General features: G+C 56.8%; 1 protein-coding gene across 1 annotated transcript; it reads left to right on the top strand.

The window, feature by feature from the left end:
- The first annotated feature begins 47 nt into the window (after positions 1-47).
- On the top strand, positions 48-19,592 carry LOC111159565 (tubby bipartite transcription factor). The gene is made up of 12 exons (XM_022522097.1): positions 48-85; positions 8,885-8,936; positions 9,445-9,607; positions 11,448-11,591; positions 12,779-12,946; positions 13,968-14,089; positions 14,553-14,750; positions 15,069-15,181; positions 16,058-16,175; positions 18,445-18,543; positions 18,778-18,949; positions 19,366-19,592. The coding sequence occupies exons 1-12, from the start codon at positions 48-50 to the stop codon at positions 19,497-19,499; spliced, it is 1,521 nt and encodes a 506-aa protein (XP_022377805.1). The 3' UTR covers positions 19,500-19,592.
- The last annotated feature ends 299 nt before the right edge of the window (positions 19,593-19,891 follow it).

The following is a 19,891-nucleotide window of genomic DNA, read 5'->3' as shown; positions in this document are numbered from 1 at the left end:
GGGCCCGGGCTTCCAGAGCCGCAGCCGCCGCCCCGCCCCCGGGAGACATGACTTCCAAGCCGCATTCCGACTGGATTCCCTACAGGTACGCGGGCGCCCGTCCCACCTCCCCTTCAGCTCGGGGGCGTGGGCTTGGCCCACGCCCCTCCAGCGCTCCGGGCTAGCGGCGCCCCTCACCCCGACCCGGGGCGCAGAGCCCCTGTACTCATCCCATCCCACACTGCGGGCGCGGGCTGGAGGCGCAGGGCCTTTCTACCCCAACTTTGGGCCCCCGTTGGACTGACCCGGCCTGCCCTGCCCCATCACTCCTCCGCCGGGGTTGCTGGAAGGGGCCAGTGCTCTGGGCCTGTGTGGGCCGTGTTGGGTCGGGCAGCGCCATGTGGTCGCGCAGGGAGGGAGCGCACTGCTCTGAGCCCCCTCCTAGGCCCCGCACACCGGTCACACGCCGGTATAGCTGTAGACAGACACTCGTGCAGCTGCAGGCACGCACGCCCCTTGGGTGCATCGGGCCAGAGAGGCTCCTGCCGGTCTGTTCACACACGCAGAATATGAATTCCTGGAGGCAGTTATTCTGAACCAAGAGCACAGGCCGCTCATAGACACATGCACCCCGTACGTCTCCACACACGCTGATTCTTGGTCTCACGCAGGTGTACTCCTACTCCCTGCGCCCATACACATCCTGTATTTGGACAATACCTGACACCCGCAACGCCCTCACAGGTACGACTCCTATCTATCAGGGACTCAAATCCACTTGGAACAGCTCTATACCTGGACACACACCAACTGACAATACATAGACTGCCTTTACATGCGTAAGAGCACTCAGGACAGCAGGGCTGCCTACCCTGTGTTCCCAGAGTCTGTGGTCTGTCCCAAGGATGGATGGGCTTTGCCAGTTGAGTGGTGGTCGGGGTGGGGGAGGGATGTTGGGGGGGTTCTCACCCAGGTGCAGGCCTTTCCCCCATTCACTCTTCATTCTCTCCATTACCCCTGGAATAGAGCTCATTGTCATGGCAGCACCAGATCCTTGGCCACCTATTGGCTCCTGGTTGCCATGGGCTACGGGGCTGTCTCTGGGCCTTCCTGGGAGGCATGTGTGTAAGATGGGTGCTGGACTGCCAGGGGCCACTATGTTATTGCCTGCCTGGGTGCCCATGCCTGCAGGTTGGAGGAGCAGACCCTCAGGACCTGCCTTGTAACACAGCCAGCTCTTGCGAAGGGACCTGATTCCAGTCACCCATAGAAAATATTTCCGACAGAGCTCTTTTAGGAGTTTGTCCAGACGGCATCCAAAATGGAAACCAGCTGAAACCGCCTGAGGCTTGTTAAAAGCAAATCCTTCTGTAAGCAAGCACCTGTCACTGACCTGGGGATCCAGGCTTTTTCTTTGAGAGCTGTTGTCTCTAAGCTCCTTTGGGGGCTTTAGAGCTTCTCAAGTGAGAATTTGTGGGTGCCCCTCCCATCAGCATACACACGTGCACACACACACACACGAGTCACCCATAGGGTTTCCTGCAGGCATAACCCAGTCGCACCTCAGAGTCTGCCATAGATCAGGGAGATACCCCCATCGGGAGACTAGGGCTTTGCTGACTCAAGAGCTGTTACCCTCCACTGGCGTCCAGGCTGGGGGCACAGCTAGTTTCTGGGATACCGTGACTTGACATGTCTGTGCCAAGGACCTTCTAGAAGACTGTGCAGCCCCACAGAGTACCATCAACCTTTTCTAGCCACCCAGCAGAGGTGCCTGGGTAGCACCTGCAGGCCGAGTGGTCTCCCCTCTAATGCTGTGGAAGTAAGAGTAGGGGGGAGCACTTGGCAGGGTGGTGGCCAGGCTGACTTGGGAGGGCAGGAAGGGACAGCACTTGTGGCTGTAGATATGGTGGGGTGTTTAGGATCTGGCGGACTGGGGGCCAGGCCAGATCATGGTTCAAGGGAGCCTCTCCCAGAAGCCAAAGACTAGAACAGGGTGTAGAGTAAGTGCACGAGTCTCAGAGAAAGCCTGCCTCTAGGAAGGGGTCCCTCGGGAGGTGGGCTTGTCTTTGAGAATGGCTTTGTCCTCCAGTGGTGCTCAGGGCACTGGCCTCCTTCAGGGGGTGATTTGGCACTTGCCCCAGCCTAGGCCCAACCACCCTATTCCCGCATTCCTTTCTTGGGCCTGCACCCGCCACCTGGAGCACAGAATCCTATCCCTGAAGGGCAGCTTGGCACCCTTGTGGCCCTACCAGCTTGCGGTTGCCGGTCATCCCTGCCTTGCTGTGTGGCAGGAAGGGGGGGTTCTTGAGCTGGGGGTGGGCTATATTCCGAAGTTGCCAGAATCTCTCCTGCCTTGCTGGGGTCTTTCTGAGTGTGCTCTGAGCTTGGGAAAGCACCGGACCTTGAGTGTAGACTTCCAGAATGGGGAGACCCAGGCGGAGAAGAGGAGATGCAAATTGCTTCTCCCATCAACTGGGCTGCTGATTGCAGTTAAAGCCACATGCCTGCGTGATCGCAGAAAACTGGGGCAGAAGACAGGCGAGGCCGCTTCCTTGCAGATGAAGGGGTGGGCATGCGTGCACGTGCTTCGTGCTTCGGTATGCGGTTTCCCCAGTGTCACAGCATGTCAGAACCGGAATGCGTCCTTCGGTTGGGGGGAGAGCGGTCGGTCGATTTCTTGTTAGCTCTCCTGGTAGGGGTTTTCCTCCCTCTGTGATGGCTGCACCTGCGTTCCCTAGGCCTGGCTCATTTTCTTTGAAGTAACTGCCGGTTGGCGATAATGTTGGCGATAATCGTCTTAAGGGTAATTGTGGCTCAGTTTATAAGGATCGTGGAGTAATCTCACACTCTGACTCAGAAGGGAGTCGTTTAGTTTATAAAGTTGAACAATTGGAATAATGTTTTGCGTTTTGACGTTTGTCTATTCTTACTAGTACTGATAATTCTCACTTCTGCCATTTTTTCTTCATCTGTTCTTCTTGAGTAGTAAATGCTCTTGCTTCCCAGCTTCACAGCCCTTATGAATTGCAGGTGGAGCATTAAGAGCGAGGGAGGGATGGCAGACCTTGTCCTCAGTGCTCTCTCTGCACTGCGTCCCCCCAACCCGGCTGCGAACTCCTGGAGAGCAGGGGCCCCATTTGGTCCTGGGCTGTGTGCCCGGTGCGGGCCAGCCCAGACAATATGCACACTACTTTCAGTCGAAGAGGCATTCCCAGGCAGCTTTGTGGACTTTCTGGCTTTCCTGGCTGCACACCCGGCTTCTCAGCACAGGGGACGTAGTAGTCTCCCCTCAGGAGGGGCACTAGTGCTGGAAGAGCGAGGCCCTGGGTCAGAGAATGAGCACCGCTTCCGGAAGGGCCCTCACAGGCTGTCCGGTCCTCTGAGTGCTCTCTTCCCTTACGTGGCTGTGACGGCTAGAAGGCTCTTCTTGGGGTGAGCCTCGGCGTGCCTCTGAGTTTTTCCTCCTCCTGGCTCTTGTGAAGGTCCTCCCACCACTTTCTGGGGAGTGCAAGGACTGCTGCCCAAGCAAGGCCTGGTTCTGTCGACTCTGCCTGTGTGGGAAGCCTTGGGGTGCCGTGGGGGCTCTGTCTGCTTCACCTCCTGCAGCAGGGAGGGGGAGCCTGGCGCACTGGGGAAGTCTCCCTGCTGCTGCTTCGGGTAGAGGCAGCAGGAACATGGGTGGTGGAGAGGACTGCAGGAGCAGGGACCATGTCTTTGCCCCCTCCAGCACCGGGCCTGGACCCCCTGCAGCTTCCTCTTTTCCCACACTGAGCAGAGGGAGGCTGTTACTTCCTTGCTGGGGGCCCTGCTCCCGTTGTTGACCTTGGGTGCTCCCTATAATTGGGGACAGCTTTGGCTCACCAACTTGTCACCTTGAGGCCTCTGTAAATAGAACCCTGAAGTCTCATTAGGCTGATGTCAAGCCCTGTGTACCCCATTCTGCCTATGTGGGGCAGACCTGGGTTTGGGGACCCACATGTAAGACGTGACCTTCTCCTGATAGACTCTGCTAGCTCTCCAGTGTCTTCTGAAGTCATACTGTCCCAGTGAACAGTTTAATATCACTTTGGCTTTGTGTCGCCTAGAAGTCTGCTGAGAGGCCCACTTTGTCTTCAGGTCATCAGTAAACACGCTTAGCAAGGGAAGCAGGACTCTGGAAACCTCCTCTGATTATGGCATGTTGCAAAAACTTTTGAGGGTCTGTCTTCTTGGAGCACATGCCACTCACATTGCTTTATTTTGCCCACAAGTGACTGTCACTGGTCCTCACGATTCCATGGGGAACCCTGGCTATGCTGCCCTCCCGTTTTCCTGGATAGGTCTGGGGGTATGTGGCCTGACTTGCTTGTGGACTGGGCTCGCGCCTGCTCAGTCACTGGGTCTTCTAGCTCTTGAGCGAATCTGTGCCATGATCTGCGGCCTGTGTAAGACTGATGGATGTACAGACTAATTGCTTCCCCCATCTGAAGAGAAGGCTGCATTTGCATACTTTCAGCAACTCTCTGATTTCTTTTTTGTTCTTTAGAGATCACCAGCTGTGGCTTCTAGTCCTCATTTGCATGTCTGAGCATTAAAATCACCTATGTTTCTTGCTTTAAAGGAGAAAATGAGGCGAGGGATTGATTCTGAGGTAACTTCGCCAGCAGTTCTGAATCACCGAGTCAGGGCCGAGTGCACGTAGCAGTTTTAATTACTGGCTGGACTCCTGTGAGCCCTGTAGGCTTCTCCCTTTTGGGGCTGCCCCTGTTCCCACCCATTCTGTGTTTCCCTGGTTTCCAGGCAGCCACTAGGGACACATCTGGGCATGCTGGGGTGGGGGTGGGGGAGTCTGGCATCGGTACGGGGGCTTGCAGCCTGACCCCGTGGGTGGCCTTTCCTCCTCTGACTCCCTGGGTCCAGCAGGGGCAGCTTCCTTTGTGACTGAGTGGAAGGAATGAGGGCACAAAAGCAGAGGATGAATTGGGCGTGGAGTACGAGCCTGTCCCTAGGTAGCCTGGACCCCATGCCTCTGGTCAGCTCTGGTGGGTTAGCTGAGCAGCATGCACAGTGGAGTCTAGAGAGAGGCAGGGACGCAGCTTCCTAAATGTGTTGTCCATGGCTGGTTTTTCCATCCCATGGGAGAAGTGCCCCTGCTCTCACTTGTCATCAAGCATGGTTTTCTCTCCCGTTATCTGTTGGGCAGCTTGTGAGAAGCAGGAGGTTATGGAGGGGCTGTCTCCCTGGGAGGCGAAGGGCCCCCTTGTTGGCCCTGGGCAGAGTTGGGGGATTGATGGACACTGTGGATCGGGTTTCTCCGACCCTCAGGAGCCCGTGGCTGGTGCGTTACTGGATCCCTGGTCCAGTCCCCAGCAGGAGGCGACCGAGATGAAGGAGCTGCCGGGGTCAGCTGGAGGACCCATCCATCAGTGCCCTGTCTCCTGTCCCAGTCTCCTGGCGGGGCCGCAGCTGGCAGCCTGGGCTTGGCAGTGATTCCATAATTGGAGCCCGAGTTGTTAAAAAGCCATTACTATCTCCTCTGTGGTTATCATTTAGTGCTGTCGAGAACAGTGCCCATTGGGTGGAGGCAGGCCGGGTGGTGTTGGTGAGAAGGGAAGGAAGGTGCCGTGGTGGGAGCTTGAGGGGCAGGGCCGCCCGCAGGGGTGGGGCCCGGGGCCTGCCTGGGACAGCCACCTTATTGCTGTGGTTCTCCGCAGCCGCTAGGACTTGTGGGGATTTGTCCTCGGTCAGGGACAGATGTGTGCCTCAGACACACTGCTGTCAGGCAGTCCGGGCCTGTCCCTGCCGGGGATGGAGGTCGGCCTCCGACCTCTGGGGCTTTCCTAGAAACAGGGCTGCAGCAGGAAGCTGCTTTGTGGACATGCTGTAGCCCACCCTCAGAGCCACTGCTCGGAGGTATGTGGACTGCCGGCCCTCCTGGGGGTTCCTGCGTGGCCAGGCATGTTCTTCCTCCCCGGGGCTCGATGCTTTTCCCAGCATCCCCCCACCCTGACCCCGCTGCTGCAGTGTGCCTCTTGGGAGGTGGGGGCTGGCTCCCCAGGCACTTCCAGGCTATCTGAGTTTCTGGAATCTCTTTAGAAGCTTATGCCTTGCTCATCCATCTTTCTGTGAGGACCAGAGGTCAAGTCCATTCCACCTATGATCCTTCCAGGTGAGCAGCCTTACTAACAACGCCAGTGGCTTCTGCTCAGGGAATGGAGGTGGGGCTGCTGGCAGAGGAAAGCAGCCTCCTTGCCCACGTGTGACATGTGGAGAGTCCACGGCAGTGGGACAGTAGCCTGGGCTAGGAATGCAGCCCCCCTCTGCCCCTGCACAGATAGGGACACTCTCAGATTCACCTTTGTCCATCGAGCTGTCGCGGTGACCCGGCAGTTCTGGAGGTGGTTTTGCTCATGACAGCTTAGCTCGCAGGTGGACGTCCCCTTTTCTGAATGAACCGAGATGTTTGCGTCAGCACCACAGCCCACAGAGGGCGTCTTCTCTGCCCTGCTCACCAGGCTCCGTCCGGGAATTACCTGGCTGCCCTCCCTGCCCCTGCCCAGGAAAGCACAGGGGACAAGCGTCATGGCGGCCACAAAGCTGCCCCTGTCTGCAGGAAGCTGAGCCGGCAGTCTCGCGGAGGCCGCTTGGGCTCCTGTGGCGAGGCTGCTAGCGTGCGACTGCGCTGCCGGCTGCCCAGTGTGGACCCAGGCACAGAGCCGGGCAGGCAGAGCACAGCTGGATTCAGGCCCCGTCGTTGCCGTCTGCCAGGGCCACATGGAGTCCAGAGTGCCGTTTCTGTCCAGATCCTGCGCGTTTTAAAGGAATCCACACTGCTTGTGCCGCTGACCCTGGGGGATGGTGGTGTTGGTGGCCTGAGCCCTGGAAGTCTGTGGGAGCAGATGCTCGGCCTCGGCGTCGTTCAGTGAGGCCACTGACTTAGGGTGCGCAGACCAGTGGCAGACTTGTAGCTTCTCAGCCCTGGCGGGGCCCCCAGGCATCTTGCCCTCCCTAATGAACTCCTCCTCCCTTCAGAACTCTGGCTGCCACCCTCCGGCCTGGGGTGCCTGCTTTCTCTGACGGGGCACTCCCCGTCCTGGCCAGCTGCAAGTTTTAGGAGCCGGGTCACTGTCGTCTGGTCCAGGCAGCACCCTCATGGAGTCTCCCTGGACTAAGGCCTTGGCTCAGAAGCACATCTGTTTAGCAGTGTCTTCGCTTGTGTTTTGGCAGCCAAGACTTTTGGAGAATAAGGCTGCGAACTGACGAGGCTCATAGTTGGGGCTCCTCTGGAGTGAGGACCAGCCCATGGGTGCCAGGCAAGGCCTTCAAGTAAGGAGGACAGTGCCAATGGTTGAAAACAGGCAGTCATCTTAGGTTGTGGCCAGGGAGGTGGGCGGCGGGCTGTGGACTCCGTGGACGTCCTGCCGCCCTTGGGTGGCTCCCCAGCACACCCACACAGGTCGTCTGGATGAGCCGAGGGGACATTGCAGGTCAATGATTGTTCTGGCTAGAAAGAGCTCCTCTTATCAGGAGGGAGTGACAGCGGCTGAGCTGTCTTCAGGGTGACTCGTCCTTGTCTGCACTTCTCACACGCGTACTCACCCGCACACAAGTTCATCTGTATAGATACGCAGGTGTGTGCTCACTCACACGTGTAGATGTGTCATGTTTGGACACCTTCTGGCATGTGCACACGCATGACAAACCTGATGCCCTCAGGCATGCCTGTGCAGGTTCCCGCTCATGGTCTGGTTCAGGGGCAGGCTCTAGCATCACTGGGCCACGGTAGTCTGGGGGTTCCCAGGGCTCAGATCCTCAGGCTCCAGCCCTGCCCCCAACCCTGGCTTTTACAGAATTTGGGGCTACGGCTTATGGATGTATCTTGGCCTAGAAGGAGTGCTAAGTGGTTGGGGCTCCCTAATTTCACTTGCCTTCCTGGGAGGCAGGTCCAGTCTATGTGAGATGACACACTGCCTGTTTCAAGACCTTAGAGACTCAAGGATTTGATGCCCCCGTGCCCCCTGTTGGCTGGTCACTGGGCGATGCACGGATGGGCTGTGTCTGCCTACACATATGTCCAGCCAGCCCAGCCCTGCCCTCAGGGACTGGTTGGTCTTCTAGTTTCTCTCCCAGATGAGGGAACCCTCAGCCTTCTTTTTTTTTTTTTTAAGATTTTATTTGTTTATTTGACAGAGATCGCAAATAGGCAGAGAGGCAGGCAGAGAGAGAGAGGAGGAAGCAGGTTCCCTGCTGAGCAGAGAGCCCAATGTGGGGCCTGATCCCAGGATCCCTGGATCATGACCTGAGCCGAAGGCAGAGGCTTTAACCCACTGAGCCACCCAGGTGCCCCCCCTCCCAGGCTTCTTTAAAGGGGGTGGACAGTGTTGGCATATCTCATTCTGCCACCTGGAGAGCCAGGAGTTTGACTAGAAGAGGAAAGAGTCTGCCTCAAAGGATCCAGCCTCCTCTAGGAAGGACTGGAGGACCGGGGAGGAGCTGGTGAGATCCGAGAGGGACCTGGAGCAGACAGGTGTCTCAGTCTGAAGCCCAGCCTTGGGCCTGGCTTGTACCTGATGCCTCTGGGCAGGTTCCCCTGCATCTTAGGCATGTCCCAGCTCATGGCCCCAAAGAGAGAGTCTCCTCCTGTACTTTTTGGGTCAGGCTGACTAGGAAGTCCTTGGGTCAGCAGGGACCCCAGCAGGAGAAAGCTCCTGCATTGGCAAAAATATGGCTTCCACCTTTCCGTCCAGAGCTGGCTTCCAGGTAGTAGCTCCACCCTTCCTGTCTCCTTCTCCTGTGTCCCCAGGAGTCAATTATGGGAGGGGTTTAAAGAACCTGATGTGCAGGGTGGGGGTGGGCTCTGGGCTCCCTGTTTGTAGCCGGCAGCCACCAGGCAGGCCCTGAGTGCCCCTGTCTCCCTCTGCAGTGTCTTAGATGATGAGGGCAGCAACCTGAGGCAGCAGAAGCTAGACCGGCAGGTGAGTGCAGCCGGGGCTGGGTGCACGGGCAGTCGGCATTTACCGTCGGCGGGGGCGGGGGGGGGGGGGGGGGTGGGGGGGGGGGGTGGGGGAGCATTGTCTCACTTCCTGGGGTGACCTTGACTGGCTGGGAGGAGGCCCTCACAGAATAGTGGCTTGTCTCTCTCATGTCTAGACCGCTCAGCATCAGCACAGACCCAGAGCCCAGGGCTTTTCCGGGCGGGCAGCTGGTGCCTGTAGTCGGAGCACCGGACATCCGTGCCGCGGTCCTGCTGGGCCATCTACCTGGGCTGACTTGTGCCTCCTTTTCCTGGACCCTGAGCCTCAAGGTGCCAAGGGCACAGAGCCGTGGCCCAGAGTGGGCTGTGGACCCCCTGGTCACCCTGAGAACCGAGCTGAGTGATCAGGGCCTTCTCTGGTTCCAGTCGGGAGCCTGGCCTCCGGGTGGGAGGGACGGGCTGTGCTGTCAGGGCCTGCCAACTTGTGTGCCCGTCCGGTGCCTCCGCAGAGGGCCCTTCTGGAGCAGAAGCAGAAGAAGAAGCGTCAGGAGCCCCTGATGGTGCAGGCCAACGCGGATGGGCGGCCCCGGAGCCGGCGGGCCCGGCAGTCGGAGGAGCAGGCGCCCCTGGTGGAGTCCTACCTCAGCAGCAGTGGCAGCACCAGCTACCAAGGTAGAGCCTGCCTTGGGGTTGGCCTCGGGAGTTCCCTGTGCTGTGGCCACACCCCCCGCCCCCCACCCACTGCTTCCAGAGTAGGGGGTGCCCACGGGCCTCCAGCCAGATGACTCCCAGCTCCATCCCAGGCAGAGGGAGTCGGGACCTGCAGCCCTGGGCCCCTGCACGTGCTCTGGCATCCCTAGGCTTCGGTGGCCTTGGCGGGTGTTCCTTGAGCACCGGTACTGCGCCCCAGGCCAGAGGCAGGCCTGTCTGCAGCCCCTTTGGACAGAGTGGGTCCCAGCCCCGTCAGAAGACAGTTTCTGCTCACTTTTGACTCTGGGCAAGTCACACACCCTCTCTGGGCCTATCTTCTCCCCTCGTAACGTTGAGGAGCATTCTGTGTCTGGGGGCTTTGAAAACAAGTGGCCCTGGTGTGTCACATGGTCCCGTCAGCTGAATGCTTCTCCTGCCGAGGCTGCAGACCAGGCTGGATTCACGCTGCTGCTCCGGGGTGGGAGTGGGGGTGGGGGGCCTTCTTTGCCCAGCTGGCAGCCCTGAGGTGGCTGCTGCTCCAGGGGCTGGCTGACCTGGAATCTGGGGTTCCAGGGGCACCTCCCATACCCCCCTGCCACTTCAGCTGCCTACTGCTCTGCCCTCTAGTGGCTCTCGGTGTAAAATACAAGGCTCTCATTTTCAGAAGCTGAGAGCAGAGTTTGAGGGCAGTGAGAACTTTCTCCCAGCGAAGTTTTTCACTGACCGTGCTCATTCATGTTGTATACTCATTTCTTAAACATTTGTTGAGGGCCTACTGTGTGTCTGGCTCTGGATTAGAGGCTGAGGGTCCTGGGGAAGCACAGAACAGGTGTGCTCTCTCTTTGTTCATGGACCTGGAGGTCCAGGAAGGGAGAGAGAGTTCATTGGTTTGCTTGGTGAAGAGAAGCCAGGCTGTGTGAGTGAATGGCAGAGAGCCTGCTCCCATACGAGGGCCAGGGAAGGCCTCTCCGAGGAGGTGACACCAGAGCTGGAAACTGCAGGTTGAGCGGGAGTTGAGTTGGGGTCAGGGGGCCGACGTCCACAGTGAGGACAGTGCAGACAGTGTGACAGTAGCGCCAAGCCCCTCTGGCAAGAGGGAGGACGCTGTGCACAAGGCCCTGAGAGGGCCTGGAGGGGCTGGGATGTGGGGTTCCTGGGAGATAAGGGGTGTGCTGGGAAGGCCAAGGCCAAGTGGAACGGAGCTGGAGGGGAGAATGTTGGTCTTCATCTTATGAGCAATGAGAAATCATTCAAAGACTTTGAGGAGGTTGGGGTTCTGATGTGTGAGACTGTGGAGGCCACCTCTCTGTTGGTTGGCACAGCTCCTTGTAACCCAGAGTTACTCTCCTGCTCGGGGTACTCTGGTGTGACAGGCTCCCATGGGCTTGTCCTGGGTAGGCCGGTATAGGCTCCCTGCAGTGCTTCCCCTCCCGAGTTCTGGGCTCTTCTAGGAGATGCAGCCTTTTCTATCTTTGGCACCTAGAGTGACCCACATTCTCTCAGATGCTCCCCCTCCCCCTGCCCAGACTCACACGGTTTGCTGGCCCAGAGCTTTGATTGTGGTGCTTCTTGGTTGGTCATGCTGTGGGCCAGCCTGTTGACTCTATCACACGGGGCTGGGGGCACCACCCCGTTCTAGCTCTGCCTGCCCTAGCCCCTCTGTCTTGTAGAGGTGGGTGGTACAGAGGCCCTGGTAGGGCTGAGTGGTGGTGGGGCCCTGGGAAATGTGCTGAGAAGTGAGTTCCACTTGCAGCTCTGGTCTCACCTAGGGCCCATGTTTCTCTCTCCCTCTCTCTCTCTCTCTGGACTCTCTCCTGAGCAGTTCAAGAGGCCGACTCACTCACCAGTGCGCAGCTGGGAGCTGCCCGCCCAACAGCACCAGCCTCAGCCAAGAGAACCAAGGCAGCCGCTGCAGCTGGGGGCCAGGGCGGGACCTCTAGGAAGGAGAAGAAGGGGAAGCGCAAAGGTTGGCTTTCTTCCACCACGGCCCTCCTCAGGAGGTCTGGCTCCCACTGGAGGGTTGGGGGAGGTTTCTCCTCCGGATTTGGGAGGTAAGGGACAGGGTGGGAGGCCTCCATGAAGGCACAGAAGGATACTCAAGGCCCCGCCCGGCAGGCTCACAGGCTTCCTCTAGCTCATGGGGTTCCTGGGCTGGCCTGTGGGTGTGGGCAGGCTCCCCACACTGCCAGGAAGTGAAATGCACCTTGCCGTGTCCCTCCCCCACCTGGTTTGAGCCCCCTCCATTGCTGTCCTGCCCCTGGCAGTCTGCCCCATCCTTGTGCCGTACTCACAGGTGTGTGGGCTTTCTCGACTCTTCTGCTCTAGTCTTCACTCCAACATCTGGGCCCACAGACCATTCTGTTCTCTCCGTTCCTTTGTCTCCAGAAAAGATCCCCAGAGATCAAGGACCATTGTGGTGCCTTCTGCCATGAGTCCTGTCTCTGCTGGCTAGACTCCCCCTGTGTGCCCAACCTGTGTGCATGGGCAGTGATTTCCAGGTGTCTGGGATGTGGTTGGACAGTGGCATGTCAGGGTTCATAGGCTTCTGGAGCTGACTGCAGAGTTGGGGGGCATAGCCCAGCCAGCAAGGCAACTGCTATCTGTGTGGGCCAGGCCTTCTGTTACTCGGGCACCTTGGGCAGGGTGACGTGGGATGGGTGATCTTCCATTTGGGAAGGGGAGTGTATGCCAACCTCCATCTTTTTCAAGGGGCCCCCTGTGTTTTGAGTGACGTCTGTGAGTTATGAGGTATGTATTTGTGTGTGTGACTGAAGATCAGCACTGATAACTGGGTGTTGGCTGTGTCTGTGAACAAGTGGTGGCCTTGGCCATGGTCATGATCGGTCCTTGTTCTCCATCTTGTCTTTTTCACTGTGCAGTTGGTTTTGTAGATGATTATCTTCTGCCTAGGGATATGAGGCATTTTAAACCAACCCTTGGCAACTAATTTGGGGGAACAGCAGAAGAAACGAAGCTCTTGTCCCTTTGTAGCTTGTTGATCAATAAGAGGTTGGCAGCAGTCATTAGTGTTTTCAAAAATCAGTTTTGCAGAGGGTTCCCCCCACTCATCCCTCACCCACTTCAAGGACATCTGAGAATCCAGGCTCTCTCCCCCACCCCCCCATGGGACTCAGGAGTATCCGTGGCCTGCAGGCACCAGCGGGCCAGCAGCACTGGCAGAAGACAAGTCTGAGGCCCAAGACCCGGTGCGGATCCTGACTGTGGGCCAGTCAGACCACGCTCAGGACGCGGGGGAGACGGCAGCCGGCGGGGGCGCACAGCCCAGTGGGCAGGACCTCCGTGCCACGATGCAGAGGAAGGGTGAGCCCTATGGGGGTTCAGTGACACCCCCAAAGCTCAGTCCCAGGTTCTCAGATGCACCCTTTTGGGGAACATGGCCCTGGTAGGGGGCACAGTGTGAGACCAGTGAGAAACTTGAATGTAGGGACCCCTGGTAAGGCCAAGTTCAGGGAAGTCAGTGTCAGCTAGGGAAAGCGACCCGTCCACAGCCCATCCCCCTCTCTGCCTCCATCTTCTGTCTCCAGGGAGGCCCAGGTTTGGAGACAGATTTCCTTTCCCTTTGGTTCCTTTGAGAAGGGTCCTTTTGAAAGTGTTTCCCCTACATCTCCCGAGCTCAGGGAGCAGGGCCAGAAAGCCAGGAGGGATGGCAGATCTCCCAGGAAACATGCTGCCCAGAGAGTCTCTCTACCAGGAGCCCCACCCCAGGGAGTCCCTGGCACTGGGTGGCAGAGGGAAGCCCAGCAGGGACACATGTTCTAAGAAATGAGATCAGGACAGGCTTCCTGGAGAAGGGGCTGTGGAGGCAGCAAGAGGCTGGGGATAGCAGTCCAGGTGGGGATAAATGTGTAGACAGAAGGCCATGGGCAGGCTGTGGGAGGAGGCAGTGGGCCACGTGCATCAGGCTGGGGGAGGAGGGAGCTGGGCCTCTCCCAAACAGACTCTCTGGCCTGTGACGGCTGAGACCTCCGGTAGACACGAAGTCTCCCAGCACAAGGTCAGCTCCACTCAGGCCTCGCCACCCAGGAGACGGGCACGACTGCTGGGGGCGGGTCATGGGAGACGTCCCATGGGAGACGGGTCTCATGGGAGGACTGAGCTAAAAGCTGGGGAGGGGGATTTACACCCTGAGGATGGTGACCAGCCCCAGCTCATGCGTGCACTGGGGAGTGTGTGTCCTTGTGTGTACTTGGACGTGTGTGTGTGTGTATGCACGTGTGTACATATGGTTCTTTGTGTGTACGGGTGACTCTGTGCTTTGGAGCAGGTGTCCGGGTGTATGTGTGTGACCACTCATCCTGTCCCGTTCCTCTGCCCCGCCCAGGGGTCTCCAGCAGCATGAGCTTTGAAGAGGAAGAGGAGGATGAGGATGAAAATAGCTCCAGCTCCTCCCAGCTAAACAGCAACACCCGGCCCAGCTCCGCTACCAGCCGGAAGTCCGTCAGGGTGAGGTGCTTTGCTGCCCCGCGAGAGGGTAGACAGCCATCAGAGGTCTGAGCGTCCAGGTTGGCGGGGGAACAGGTGTGGAGTGGAGAGTTGGCTTTCTTGGGAAAGAAATTGATTCTTTCTGGGCCTCGAAACTGATCAAAAGCATTTCTGGCTGGGGCTCTTGTATCCCTCCTCTCCTGCCTCCTCTTCAGCCAGGCCAGAAGTAGGGGGCTCGAGTTGGACAGGATGGCCCCAAGAACCTGCCCACATCTCCATCTCCGCCCCCCAGGGACAGTGGAGGTGGGAAAAGGGCTGAGGAGCCAGCTGCTGACCCCAGGGCCAAGCTTATCCCAAGGACCCTGTCCCAGCTCCCACCACCACCACCACCACCACCACACCAGGGGGCAGCTTTGGGTCCCAGACCACCAGCTGAAGCTGCTCAGGGTCTCTGGGCCTCGGGCTTCTGCTCTCTCCCATGTAGGAGGCAGCGTCAGCCCCCAGCCCAACAGCCCCAGAACCCTCCGCGGATGTTGAGGTCCAGGATCTTGAGGAGTTTGCACTGAGGCCGGCCCCCCAGGGTATCACCATCAAGTGCCGCATCACGCGGGACAAGAAGGGGATGGACCGGGGCATGTACCCCACCTACTTTTTGCACTTGGACCGTGAGGATGGGAAGAAGGTGAGGTTGGCCTGAACCTGCAGTTTCATTGACGCAGGCTTGAGATCCTGTGGGCTGGAATGTAATTGGAAGCCTTGGGTCCAACACTGACCTTTCAGTTCCCCAAAGGGATAGAAGCCTCTGTGCCTGGTCAGTGCATACCTTTTTGTTTGCTGATGTGTCTGTGTGTGTGTGTGTGTGTGTGTGTGTGTCTGTGCGTGTGCGTGCACACATACTTATGTTCAGGAGCCGAAGCCAGAGAGCGTTGTGTGTGTGGCACCCCTGGGTGTGTGTGACCAGAGGCAGGGCCTGGAATGTGACCTTGTTCCATTCCCCAAGGTATTCCTCTTGGCGGGAAGGAAGAGAAAGAAGAGTAAAACTTCCAATTACCTCATCTCTGTGGACCCAACAGACTTGTCTCGAGGAGGGGACAGCTACATCGGGAAACTGCGGTACTAGCACTCCCCTAAGGAAGCAGGTTGGGGGGGTGGGTGGGAGGGGCAGGGCAAGGCTCTGGAGAGGGCAGGTCTTGTCCCTAAGGGAGATCGAGGTCAGGGGTCAGATCCTCTCAGAATCCTTTTTGTCTCTCAGCTCTAGCTGTAGGCCTGTAGGCCAGGGTTTGTGTCAGCCTAGAGCCAGACTCAGAGATGGAGCTCACATACCCTACCCTAAGCCGCTCTTGGGGGGGGAGGGGCATAGGGTATAGATCAAACCTCAGGAAGTCACTGAAGACATAGGCCACTGTGGAAGAACTGCCTTGGCTCCATGGTCAGTGCCAGAGGGCGGGGAGTGAGCCCTTGAGGGAAGAAAGCGCAATCTGGGGATGGGGGAAGGCTTTGAGCTAGGCCTCAGGGAGTGTATGCCGGGGAACAGAGTGCCATATTTGGGGAGGATGAGTCAAGCTTAGGGGTAAGGAGCTAATGCTGGAGATGGGGCTAGACTAACACAGGCTGCACAGGAGAGGAGGTTGTCTCATCCACTCTCCATGAGATGTTGAGCGCCTTTTGCCATCTTGCCAGATGCCCTCTGCCATCCGCTTGCTCCCCTCATGAGAGGGGTCCAGTTCCTCCAGGGAAACATGTGGAACCCGGACTTAACTCCTAGAATTTCCCTCACTGAATAAGATGCCCTTTGATTCTGTTCAGAGCAAGTGCAGGCCTTCTGCCCCATGAAGGACCTTCAGAGATGGGGATTCGGTGTGCAGTGTGCTCCCGGGTTGCTCCTGGCCCAACCCAGAGTGCCCTGCAGGCTCATTGAACAGCTCATTGAGCTGTTTCCTGCCCTAAGTTGAAGGGTGTATGATCCTTTATTGATTGCCGGTCCTTCAGGTCCAACCTCATGGGCACGAAGTTCACCGTTTATGACAATGGAGTCAACCCTCAGAAGGCATCATCCTCTACTTCGGAAAGTGGAGCCTCGCGTCAGGAGTTGGCAGCCGTGTGCTATGTGAGTCGTGCGTTCCTGGGTCTCTGGTCTCCAGGTTAGACAGGACGCTGAGGACTTGCTGCCCAGTCTGTGGGCTGTCCCATCTGTCTTGTGAGTAGACAAGATTGTACACAGTTGGACTGCCCTCTGTTGGAGTGGCCCCTGTCTGTCCTCAGAGCTCAGACCACAGATAGCATAGCCATCTGCCTGGGGAGATCTGGGAACCGGGCTGAGCTCTATGCAGCCCAGTCTGGGAATCTCCCGGAAAGGAGGCGGCTGGAGGCCTGAGTTCTTGTCGGTGCATCGCTCTACCTCTCCCTCCAGTACCTGGGCCCTACACGGACTATAAGTCCCTTTGCATAGTCATCTCACGGAATGCATTACCTAAGAGCTTAGTCCTGTTTCCTTTACTGTGTAGATGAGGAAACTGAAGCTCAGAGGCTGTCACTTGCCAATGTCCTACAGCGCGTAAGTGACCAAACTGGAATGTAAATACAGGGAATTTCTCTACCTTATTTTAAAATGAGGGATTGATACCCCCATTAATCCGGGCCTGGGTACTTGGAGGCCAGTTGGGAAAGCCATAGGTGTTCTGTATGAGCTTATGGTGCCACCTGCAGGTCACCTTTGGGAAAGCAGCCCAGATCTCTTCAAATGCTTTTTTTTTTTTTTTTTTAGTGTTTTTTTTTTGTTTTGTTTTTTGTTTTTTTTTATTTTTTTATAAACATATATTTTTATCCCCAGGGGTACAGGTCTGTGAATCGCCAGGTTTACACACTTCACAGCACTCACCATAGCACATACCCTCCCCAATGTCCATAACCCCACCCCACCCCCAACCCCCTTCCCCCCATCAACCCTGTTTGTTTTGTGAGATTAAGAGTCACTTATGGTTTGTCTCTCTCCCAATCCCATCTTGTTTCATTTACTCTTCTCCTACCCCCTTAACCCTCCATGTTGCATCTCCTCTCCCTCATGTCAGGGAGATCATATGATAGTTGTCTTTCTCCGATTGACTTATTTCACTAAGCATGATACCCTCTAGTTCCATCCACGTTGTCGTAAATGGCAAGATTTCATTTCTTTTGATGGCTGCATAGTATTCCATTGTGTATATATACCACATCTTCTTTATCCATTCATCTGTTGATGGACATCTAGGTTCTTTCCATAGTTTGGCTATCGTAGACATTGCTGTTCTAAACATTCGGGTGCACGTGCCCCTTCGGATCACTACGTTTGTATCTTTAGGGTAAATACCCAGTAGTGCAATTGCTGGGTCATAGGGTAGTTCTCTTTTCAACATTTTGAGGAACCTCCATGCTGTTTTCCAGAGTGGCTGCACCAGCTTGCATTAAGCCACAGCTAATACCGGTTGAGGCACTGAGAATACAGTAGTGAACAAGAGACATAAATTTATACCCTTACGGGACTTAAACCCCTAGTGGGGAGACGAGCTATAAAACAGATTTATAAGCAAAATAAATAAATGTGAAGAGGAAACAATAAAGCAGGGAAATGAAATGTTCAGGTGTGTATAAGCTTTTAGTAGGGATGGCAGAGAGGGCCTCCCTGAGGTAGCACTTGGGTAAAGCCCGGGAGGAAGGGAGAGCCAGCCACGTGGGTGTAGTGGAACACACAGCCAGTGCTAATGTCCTGCATGACTGGCATGTGTGGGGAATAGCAAGGGGGGGCGGGGCAGAACCAGTGCAGAGGTGAGTAGGTGGGCAGGAGAGGAACGTAGTGGGGCCATACCATGTGAGGCCTCGATGTCAAGGTAAGACCTTCAGCTTTAATCTGCATGAACAGTGGAGGCAAAGGGTATGACTTAACAGGACGACTGCGGCTGTGTGAACAGACCAGGGGGGCAGGGCAAGGTCAGAAACCAGGAATCCCAATAAAGACTAGTACTGTGACCTCGGGGAGAGATGGTGCTGGTAAAAAAGTGGTTGATGGAATTTGAAGGTAGAGGTGACATCATCTGCTCATGGATTAGAAGTGGGTTGTGAGCGAAAGAGAGGAGTCAAGAATGACTCAAAGTAGGTTGCCTGAGCAAATGGAAGAACGGAGTTGTTAACTGAAGTGAGGACGATAGGGAGGAGGTGGTTTGGGCAGAGTGGAGATTCAGGAGCTCAGTTCTAGATGGGTTCAGTGTAGAGATGCCTATTAGACATTCAGGTGAAGACGGTGAAAACTAGCTTGTCAGCTTTATTCCCTTCCTCCTGGTCTCTCCATTAGTTAAGTAGAGTCCTCAGATGGCAGTGTTGAGTCCTCCTTCTCTCTTTCCCAGGAGACAAATGTCTTAGGTTTCAAGGGGCCTCGGAAGATGAGTGTGATTGTCCCAGGCATGAACATGGTTCATGAGAGAGTCTCCATCCGGCCACGAAACGTGAGTCACTCGCCACCCTGTCACCCCAGTGTACGCGTGCCCTTCTGGGAGCAGAACTGCAGCTGCGTGGGGTGTGTGTGTGTGTGTGTAGGAGGCGTGGTGTAAGCAGCCCCAGGGCTCTAGGTGGAGGTGTAGGGAGATCTAAGGACTCCGCCCCTAGGGCAAATCCCTTTTTAGGGTGGTTGTGGACCAAGGCTTGGGCTGGGCCTGACTCAGGTGAGGCTGCCTTCCCAGGAGCATGAAACGCTGCTCGCACGCTGGCAGAACAAGAACACGGAGAGTATCATCGAGCTTCAAAACAAGACCCCTGTCTGGAATGACGACACGCAGTCCTACGTACTCAACTTCCATGGGCGCGTCACACAGGCCTCCGTGAAGAACTTCCAGATCATCCATGGCAATGACCGTGAGTGTTTCTGCCCTTCCTCAGGACTGTCCCTTTGACTCAGGGTTCAGCTCATCCAGTCCCGGCTTCATAGGCCAGAGCTTAAGGATGTGGGTTATGTGGCTTCGATCAGAGGTCAAAAATTCTCTGACCCTAGGACTGGGAGGCTCTTAGAAGAACCTCCTTTGGAGCCCTAACCCCAGATTCTGTGCACTTAGCAGAGTCTCAGGTGTGAGAACACTGTCTGAATAGACTTTTTCTCCTCTTCTCTGTCTCCTGGTATTTGTGTGCCTCTCCTTCTCCTCTGTTATCTCCTCCCTCTTTCCCACCATGTTTCCCAATTGTACCTCCTCTGGGCCTCTCCACCTGTTGTGATGTGTCTGTCTGTCTCTCCTGCCCTGCCCCACCCCTGCTCTGTTCCACGGGCCTGGCCGCAGCGGACTACATCGTGATGCAGTTTGGCCGTGTGGCAGAGGATGTGTTCACCATGGATTACAACTACCCACTGTGCGCGCTGCAGGCCTTTGCCATCGCCCTGTCCAGCTTTGACAGCAAGCTGGCCTGCGAGTAGAGAGTCTCCTCGTGCGCTTTGGGGTTGTCCAGCCTGGAGTGGAGCTGCCTGCCTACAGAGACAGCCCTGCCTCCCCTCTCTCTGTACATAGGCCTGCTGCCAGCTGAACTGTCAGCTCTCAGTGGCTCCCTGGCCAAGCTGACTCGGACCTGGCTCCTCTGTCTCCACGGCAGAGACAGAGGACTGGGCTGGGGACGTGTGTGCGTGCAGGGACCCAAGGTCCAGACACACACCCCTGCTCTTGAGTTTGTATCCTGCTGCAGGTGTGTTTGCCCAGCTGGGCAGCCTCTTCGGCTGGGAAGATAGGAAGAAACAGAGGGAGAGGAAGCACAATGCAGGGCTGCTGTGGTCCAGCCACCCACTCAGTCTGGGAGTCAGGTGACCATGGGTCC

The sequence above is a fragment of the Enhydra lutris genome, unplaced genomic scaffold, assembly GCF_002288905.1.
Source record: "Enhydra lutris kenyoni isolate GAN:26980312 unplaced genomic scaffold, ASM228890v2 scaffoldscaffold68, whole genome shotgun sequence".
NCBI classification, from domain to species: domain Eukaryota; kingdom Metazoa; phylum Chordata; class Mammalia; order Carnivora; family Mustelidae; genus Enhydra; species Enhydra lutris.
This window is presented reverse-complemented; position numbering and strand designations above follow the sequence as displayed.

Bases quoted from the DNA above. Each gene is read 5' to 3' on its own strand.
- LOC111159565 (XM_022522097.1), top strand. From the start codon at position 48: ATGACTTCCAAGCCGCATTCCGACTGGATTCCCTACAG. The intron at 14,090-14,552 runs GTGAGGTGCTTT...TCTCCCATGTAG, and splicing joins CCAGCCGGAAGTCCGTCAGG to GAGGCAGCGTCAGCCCCCAG. The intron at 15,182-16,057 runs GTACTAGCACTC...CCGGTCCTTCAG, and splicing joins AGCTACATCGGGAAACTGCG to GTCCAACCTCATGGGCACGA.